This window comes from Aquarana catesbeiana, linkage group LG11 (assembly GCF_042186555.1).
Source record: "Aquarana catesbeiana isolate 2022-GZ linkage group LG11, ASM4218655v1, whole genome shotgun sequence".
NCBI lineage: Eukaryota > Metazoa > Chordata > Amphibia > Anura > Ranidae > Aquarana > Aquarana catesbeiana.
The window spans coordinates 255,872,461-255,881,864 of record NC_133334.1 but is presented as its reverse complement, the minus strand read 5'-3'; the positions used below and the strand labels follow the sequence as shown (position 1 = coordinate 255,881,864).

At 50.6% G+C, this 9,404-nt stretch overlaps 1 protein-coding gene across 1 annotated transcript in view; it reads right to left on the bottom strand.

Annotated features, from left to right (window-relative positions):
- CYBA (cytochrome b-245 alpha chain) overlaps positions 1 to 5,410 on the bottom strand; it is a 24,202-nt gene extending 18,792 nt beyond the window's left edge. Inside the window, exon 1 of the mRNA XM_073605707.1 lies at positions 5,261 to 5,410. Within this exon, the coding sequence (XP_073461808.1) occupies positions 5,261 to 5,318 (58 nt within the window). The 5' untranslated portion in view covers positions 5,319 to 5,410. The remainder of the gene's footprint in view (positions 1 to 5,260) is intronic.
- Between the last annotated feature and the right edge of the window lie 3,994 nt (positions 5,411 to 9,404).

Genomic DNA, 9,404 nt, shown 5'->3' with positions numbered 1-9,404 from the left:
GGTGAATCTTGAGGACTCTGATGTAAAGAGGTGGGCGGGGTCCTCAGAGCTCTAAATGGGGGTGGGTATGATGGCTGAGGACTCTGATGTGAAGTGCTTGGGAGGTCTGAGGACTCTGACCGGAAGGGGGGGGGAAGCTGAGGATTCTGATGTCAAGGAGGGGACCCCCATTTTAGAATGCGGTTCCTTGAGATTTAATTTGCATTATTTAATTTGCATTCAAAAAAGGTACGAAAAGGGGTTGAGAAATGTTGAATTACACACCTATCAGTGTCAGATTTCCCTTCACTTCCTGTCCCAGACGCACAACAGGAAGAGCAAAGCTCTCCACCTCTCAGTGACTCCAGAACATGTGGAGAGGGGTGAATCTCCCCAGTGGGGACACCATCAGGATTTCCCAGGGGCTGGGGCAGGTATCAGGGTTTGTATTACACGGGTCGCTCAAGAGACACATCTCTGAGAAGTCCGAGCCCTGATGAAGGGGCCTATAGGTCCCCGAAACGAGTTGGATACTTTAAAGAAACTTTCTTTTTCTGCATATCTGGTCAATAAAAAACAATAAGAAAATCATCACTCTATAGAAATCCTTTACTTGGGGCGGAGTGACCCTTTAACATGCAGAGGGATTCTAGAAAGGACGAGGCGAGGATTACACACACACACACACACACACACACAAACAAACACCTGAAACAGCCGAAAAATCAGCTGCATTACACAACTTGTGTTGACCCAAGAACTTGCGATCCGTTGAGCCATGGTGCAATCTCTGGGTTTGGGTGGAGGAGGTGAATTCCCGGCTCTGCCTGAAAGCCCGACTTCCTCATTTCACTTCCTCATTTACTGCTTTATTATTATTATTAACCCCTTCACCTCCCCCACCCGGGTGACTGCTGTGCTCAGCTAAGTCAAGACGCTCCAGTACCGCGCCACCGAACAGTTCGCCGACATGCCGAGTGCAAAGCTTAAAGCCCAAATTACTTTTGGTTAGTGTGGGGGAAGGGTTGTAACCGCTGTCAGACTAATGTTGCATTTAGTTGCGATGTCCTTTAAGGCTGCGTTCACATCTGTGCATGTCGGGGATGTGCGTGCAAAAATCGCACGCATTCCTGACATGCACAGGAACATGCTGAGCTTTAACAGATGAGTAGCAATGCCAATGATTCTTAACGGCCCCTCCCATGCATGTTTTCATGTTCCCGAAACGCATGGTGCGGCTTGAAAATAAAACACTGACTTATTTCCTGCAGCCCACTGAAATTGTGCCACATGGGAATGCGCACCCTCTGTGGCACCTGCAGGGTGTGGATGGAACCTCAGGCCAGGCTCTCACCTTTCCATGTTGGAAACGCGTGCAAAATTGTGCACTTTCCCTACATGCACAGAAACGCGCTGCCCATTAGCAGACGCCCAGTGGTGTCAAACTGCATGGTGGCGCATTCTTAGAAAAGAGTCTGGGTCTTTTCTGCATTTCTTGCATGTAGGGCAGTCCACTGAAATTAGAATCGGCGCACACTCTGTTGCAGCTGTAAGTGTGAACCAAATGTCGCAGCAACATGCGTTTCTGTACCGTTCATTCTGAATAGTGCCCCCTATGCACTGAGGCTCCACTCACATTTGTACGAATTCAAATACTTGTAGGAATTTGGAGTGCAACTTTGGATGGGTGCGACTTGGTGTCCCTCTGCAAAGTGGAATCCAAAGTTGCATGTAATACATTCGGGTACGACTTTCATGCAACCTTTGAGGGATAACCTTAGGGTGGCACTGATAGTTTTTTTTTTTTTATCACTGATACCTTTGCAGTGCGTTCTGAGCCCATACAAAATGAAAAGGCTCAAATCGCACTACAAAGAATCGCATGTCATTTAAAACACAATGTGCTGCTATTTTCCCGCACTGCTCCTGTGTGAACCCAGGCTGAATTCACTATGACAAGCCTGGGTTCACACAGGGGTGTTGGCGGGAAACGCATGTGAAGCAGACAGGAATTGCAGCACATTCCTGTTCAAATTGCATGCAAATCTTTACAGTGTGATTTGAACCCATTCATTTTGTATGGGCTAAGATCGCACCGCAAAGGTATCAGTTTAGATATCGGAGCATTTGCACAAGTACTCATATCTCATGCAAAAGCTCAGTATCAGTGCAACCCAAGTGAACATTGAAGTCTTTAGCACTCAAGTTGCATGAAAGTCGAACCAAAGTGGTGCATGAACTACTTTGAAGTCGCTGCGACTTTAGGTCGCACATATATGAATGGTGATCATTGTAGAACACGGGGAACGACATGAAATGCAACTTTGATGTCCAAAGCTGCACGACAAGTTGCACAAGTGTGAATGGGATGTTAAAGTGCTTGTAAAGGCACAAGGTTTTTTTTTTTTTTTTACCTTCATGCATTTCACCTTCTATGCATAAAGGTAAAAAAAGCTTCTGTGTGCAGCAGCCCCCCACCCCAATACTTACCTGAGCCCCCTCTCAATCCAGTGATGTCCACGAGAGCCTTGCCTCTCCTGCGATTCACACTCCCGATTGGCTTCTGACAGCAGCGGGAACCAACGGCTCCCGCTGCTGTCAATCACAGCCAGTAAGCCAATCAGGAGACGCGGGGGCAGGGCCAAGCTCCAGGTGAATGGACACAGAGCTGTGGGTTGGGAGCGTGCCCTCACAGTAAGCTGCTTATTGTGGGGGCAGGAAGGAGGAGCCAGGAGCACAGAAGAGGGACCCGAGAAGAGGAGGATCTGTGCAAAACCATTACAAAGAGCAGGCAAGTATAACATGTTTGTTGATTTAGAAATAACAAAAAGCAAAAAACAAACAAAAAAACAAACAAAACAAAAAACACAAGGCTTTAATATCTCAGTGACATCAAAGTTGTTCATGCACTACTTTGGTCCAACTTTCACGCAGCTTGAGGGCCATAGAATTCAATGTGAACCCTCAAAAGTTGCATGAAAGTCGTACCTGAAAGTTTTTCATGCAACAGTGGGTCTGACTTTGCAGAGGGACAAGTCGCTCCCATCCAAGGTTGCATCAAAGCTGCACTTTGAAGTCCTACAAGTGTGAATAAGTTGCACATATATGATTGGTTATCATTGGGATACAACTTGTCATGCGACTTCGATGTCCAAAGTCGCATGTCAGGCCGCACAAGTGTGAATGGGGTGTTAGGCAATGCAGCGCACAACACCCAGTAATGCATCCATTGTTTAGGATGGACACCATTGCAGCGGTGCGAAGTAGGTTACATGCGTTGGTGCGATGTGTGACGCATTGATGCGACTTTCCACTTAAAATATAATAATTCACTCCCTTCTTACTCCACTGTGATATTTTCATTGGCTGCTTAAGACATGCTGCGCTGTCGCTGTCCAGTACAAAGGGGAGCCGGATGGTGATCACCATCCACCCAAAATTAAAATATCGCTATTTTGGAGTTACAGATAATGTTCCCAGTTGGTCATCAGAGGGGAAAAACCTGAATGCAGAACTAAGGAAACAAAACCATTCGCCGCACCCTTCAACATTCTATGATTGTTATTACAAAGCAAATACCATTTATAATCCCCAAAACTGCAGAGGGCGGGGCCTGCGGGGGGCGGGAACCTAACAGACCATAGACAGCTAGCGAAGGCAGGAATTAGTTAATAGTCCACCCAAAACTGAGACATGAAAGTATTATTAGAAACTTAAAGGGCCAGTCCACCCAAAACTGTCAGCTGAGACATGAAAGGGTTAATAGTTGTGTGGACAGGCCTTTTAGATTTGTCAGCTGAGACATGAAAGGGTTAATGGGCCAGTCCACCCACAACTGCTATCTGAGACATGTAAGGGTCAGTAGAAACTTAGAGGGTCACCCAGGACTGGTACTTCATATATGGATGGATACAGAGGAGGCGAATCCTCGCCGACTTCTCTCCAGGACTCCAGACCCTCCACAGCGCCTACAAAGCCACGCAATCGTTTTTTTTTTTTTTTTACAGCAGGTTACTCGGCACACTTAGAAATACGCCACAGAGCTCAGTCTGACCTCCTTTGGAAGGATGAGGTGACAATCTTGTGTCTATAGCACAGATGCCCACCAGCCAATCACTGTTAGAGGGAGTTTTGATTGGACTAAATTTGACCATACACCTTACAAGCTCACCCAGGTATTGTGATTTCCTGGCTAAAGACTTCATCCCGGCCCTTCTACTACATACATACTGCTAGAGCTAAAGAAGATTGTACAATCAGATTGTATAGTGTATGGTCAGCGTCTTCTTCTGAGGCTGGCAGAAGTGGGGATTGCTGGCCAGGAGGTATCTCTTTGTATATCTTCCAGATATTTACCGACATCAAATCTGCCAGAGAAAACTCAGACCTGTATAACCGCACCACACACACACACATATATTACAATCTGATTGTACAAGCTCCTTTAGATCTACCACCAAGTATCTAGTGCAAGGGGCCCCTTTGGTTGGATATCATTTTATTGGTTTGTTTAAGGCATGTCCTCGTATTATAAAGAAGTTTTGGTAAATCGCAAAGGAGATTTTACAAATCAGATTGTACAGCCTTAGATCTACCAACAAGAAATAAGTATAAGGGACATCTGATTGGACACAGATTGGATGGACGAGGGAGGTCCTCCTATTACATACTTTTGATAAATCTGAAGTTGATTGTACAATTAGATTGTAACATATATGGTGAACTTTTAGAAAGGTTACAAACAGATTCCAGCTGTCCAATTTATGAAAAATCTGCCCAATGTTTTCTGCTGTATAAAAAGGTGAAAAAAACAAAAAAAAAAAAACAAAAGTTAACGTTGTCTTATTTATCTCGTATTGTTATTTCACGTCCTGATTCTCCATTTAAAAGTGCAGGAGATTCAAATCGATGATTTTACCGTTTTTCTTAAATAAACCAACACGAGTCTTCTGTGTCCAGGTATGCAGATGGGTCAGATTGGTCGCTGAATACCGCTATCGGGTTTTATCATCAGTGAATATTAAAGAATAACCTCCCTCGATCTCTCATATACGTTATCGTCCAATCAGACATCGCCCCCACATCCTGACCAGGTGTCGATAATCGTTCTCCGATCTCTTTTTGCTGACATTGGGACATTTACGATCTTTATCTGTGGAGGAACTACAAGCCCTAGCATCCCTTATCTGACCAATGCTGAGCCTTGTAGTTCCTCTACAGGTAAAGATCTAATTGGTGGAATAAATAATAAAATAAAGACAAAGCGGGGAGGGGTACTCACTGAGTCCGGATGCCAGCGCCTGCTCGTTGGCCCACATCGCCCATTCAATCTGCCCCATGGTGGAGGAGACGATCGCTCTGCACAGACTGGAGAAAACTTCTTACAAAGTATCACTTCCTGCTCTATATACAAAGAATTCCTCCCATGGACCTCCCCCATCCCCGCCCCCTCCACACAGACACTCCCACTGCACACTCACATCCACACCCCCCTCACTAATCCTCGCACTGTGTGATGTCACATTGGACACTGACTGATCGTCTTTTAAAAGTATTTGAAGATTTAGTTTGCTTCAACATTGGATTTTGGAGTGAATAGACTTTACCGAACAAAAACCACATACACGGTTGCAAATTCGTTAATTGGAGAGAAAAATTTCCATCCTCCTTCGAATATTCTTGTCACAGCAATCAAAAGTGAATGTTGATTTGTCCCCACTAGTGATTAGAGAAATAAACAAACGTTCTTACAAAGAAAAATTTCAAATGGAATTCTACTACTGTATACCCAGCTATAGAAGAAGAGAACAGGACCAATCCTGGAATATGACTGGACAGCTCGCCAGATTCACAACCAATCACTACGCTGAGTGTTTAGCCTTCATCGACCCCATAGACAGGGTGGGCACCAGTTCTGATTGATATATAAATAGTATCAATGGGTATCTACTACACCCCAATCCTCCCATCCCCTTCCCTCCACAGACTTCACCTACTGCACCCCAACCCTCCCGTCCCCTTCCCTCCACAGACTTCACCTACTGAACCCCAACCCTCCCGTCCCCTTCCCACCACAGACTTTACCTACTGAACCCCAACCCTCCCGTCCCCTTCGTACCACAGACTTTACCTACTGAACCCCAACCCTCCCGTCCCCTTCCCACCACAGACTTTACCTACTGAACCCCAACCCTCCCGTCCCCTTCCCACCACAGACTTTACCTACTGCACCCCAACCCTCCCGTCCCCTTCCCTCCACAGACTTCACTTACTGCACCCCAACCCTCCCGTCCCCTTCCCTCCACAGACTTCACCTACTGAACCCCAAACCTCCCGTCCCCTTCCCACCACAGACTTCACCTACTGAACCCCAACCCTCCCGTCCCCTTCCCTCCACAGACTTCACCTACTGAACCCCAACCCTCTCGTCCCCTTCCCTCCACAGACTTCACCTACTGAACCCCAACCCTCCCGTCCCCTTCCCTTCACAGACTTCACCTACTGCACCCCAACCCTCCCGTCCCCTTCCCTCCACAGACTTCACCCCAACCCTCCTGTCCCCTTCCCTCCACAGACTTCACCTACTGCACCCCAACCCTCCCGTCCCCATCCCTCCACAGACTTCACCTACTGCACCCCAATCCTCCCGTCCCCTTCCCAAAACAGACTTCACCTACTGAACCCCAACCCTCCCGTCCTCCTCCTTCCACAGACTTCACCTACTGCACCCCAACCCTCCCGTCCCCTTCCCTCCACAGACTTCACCTACTAAACCCCAACTCTCCCATCCCCTTCCCTCCACAGACTTCACCTACTGAACCCCAACCCTCTCGTCCCCTTCCCTCCACAGACTTCACCTACTGCACCCCAATCCTCCCGTCCCCCTCCCTCCACAGACTTCACCCCAACCCTCCCGTCCCCTTCCCTCCACAGACTTCACCTACTGCACCCCAACCCTCCCGTCCCCTTCCCTCCACAGACTTCACCTACTGCACCCCAACCCTCCCGTCCCCTTCCCTCCACAGACTTCACCTACTGCACCCCAACCCTCCCGTCCCCTTCCCTCCGCAGACTTCACCTACTGCACCCCAACCCTCTCGTCCCCTTCCCTCCACAGACTTCCATCTACTGCACCCCAACCCTCCCGTCCCCTTCCCTCCACAGACTTCACCTAATGCACCCCAATCCTCCTGTCCCCTTCCCTCCACAAACTTCCATCTACTGCACCCCAACCCTCCAGTCCCCTTCCCTCCACAGACTTCACCTACTGCACCCCAACCGTCCCGTCCCCCTCCCTCCACAGACTTCACCCCAACCCTCCCGTCCCCTTCCCTCCACAGACTTCACCTACTGCACCCCAACCCTCCCGTCCCCTTCCCTCCACAGACTTCACCTACTGCACCCCAACCCTCCCGTCCCCTTCCCTCCACAGACTTCACCTACTGCACCCCAACCCTCTCGTCCCCTTCCCTCCACAGACTTCCATCTACTGCACCCCAACCCTTCCATCCCCTTCCATCCACAGACTTCACCTACTGCACCCCAATCCTCCCGTCCCCTTCCCTCCACAAACTTCCATCTACTGCACCCCAACCCTCCAGTCCCCTTCCCTCCACAGACTTCACCTACTGAACCCCAACCCTCCCGTCCCCTTCCCACCACAGACTTTACCTACTGAACCCCAACCCTCCCGTCCCCTTCCCACCACAGACTTCACCTACTGAACCCCAACCCTCCCGTCCCCTTCCCTCCACAGACTTCACCTACTGAACCCCAACCTTCCCGTCCCCTTCCCTCCACAGACTTCACCTACTGAACCCCAACCCTCCCGTCCCCTTCCCACCACAGACTTTACCTACTGAACCCCAACCCTCCCGTCCCCTTCCCACCACAGACTTCACCTACTGAACCCCAACCCTCCCGTCCCCTTCCCACCACAGACTTCACCTACTGAACCCCAACCCTCCCGTCCCCTTCCCTCCACAGACTTCACCTACTGAACCCCAACCCTCCCGTCCCCTTCCCTTCACAGACTTCACCTACTGCACCCCAACCCTCCCGTCCCCTTCCCTCCACAGACTTCACCTACTGCACCCCAACCCTCTCGTCCCCTTCCCTCCACAGACTTCCATCTACTGCACCCCAACCCTCCCGTCCCCTTCCCTCCACAGACTTCACCTACTGCACCCCAATCCTCCTGTCCCCTTCCCTCCACAAACTTCCATCTACTGCACCCCAACCCTCCAGTCCCCTTCCCTCCACAGACTTCACCTACTGCACCCCAACCCTCCCGTCCCCTTCCTTCCACAGACTTCACCTACTGAACCCCAACCCTCCCGTCCCCTTCCCTCCACAGACTTCACCTACTGCACCCCAACCCTCCCGTCCCCTTCCCTCCACAGACTTCACCTACTGCACCCCAATCCTCCCGTCCCCTTCCCTCCACAAACTTCCATCTACTGCACCCCAACCCTCCAGTCCCCTTCCCTCCACAGACTTCACCTACTGAACCCTAACCCTCCCGTCCCCTTCCCACCACAGACTTTACCTACTGAACCCCAACCCTCCCGTCCCCTTCCCACCACAGACTTCACCTACTGAACCCCAACCCTCCCGTCCCCTTCCCTCCACAGACTTCACCTACTGAACCCCAACCCTCCCGTCCCCTTCCCTCCACAGACTTCACCTACTGAACCCCAACCCTCCCGTCCCCTTCCCACCACAGACTTTACCTACTGAACCCCAACCCTCCCGTCCCCTTCCCACCACAGACTTCACCTACTGAACCCCAACCCTCCCGTCCCCTTCCCTCCACAGACTTCACCTACTGCACCCCAACCCTCCCGTCCCCTTCCCTCCACAGACTTCACCTACTGAACCCCAACCCTCCCGTCCCCTTCCCACCACAGACTTCACCTACTGCACCCCAACCCTCCCGTCCCCTTCCCTCCACAGACTTCACCTACTGAACCCCAACCCTCCCGTCCCCTTCCCACCACAGACTTTACCTACTGAACCCCAACCCTCCCGTCCCCTTCCCACCACAGACTTCACCTACTGAACCCCAACCCTCCCGTCCCCTTCCCTCCACAGACTTCACCTACTGAACCCCAACCCTCCCGTCCCCTTCCCTCCACAGACTTCACCTACTGCACCCCAACCCTCCCGTCCCCTTCCCTCCACAGACTTCACTTACTGCACCTCAACCCTCCCGTCCCCTTCCCTCCACAGACTTCACCTACTGAACCTCAACCCTCCCGTCCCCTTCCCACCACAGACTTCACCTACTGAACCCCAACCCTCCCGTCCCCTTCCCTCCACAGACTTCACCTACTGAACCCCAACCCTCTCGTCCCCTTCCCTCCACAGACTTCACCTACTGAACCCCAACCCTCTCGTCCCCTTCCCTCCACAGACTTCACCTA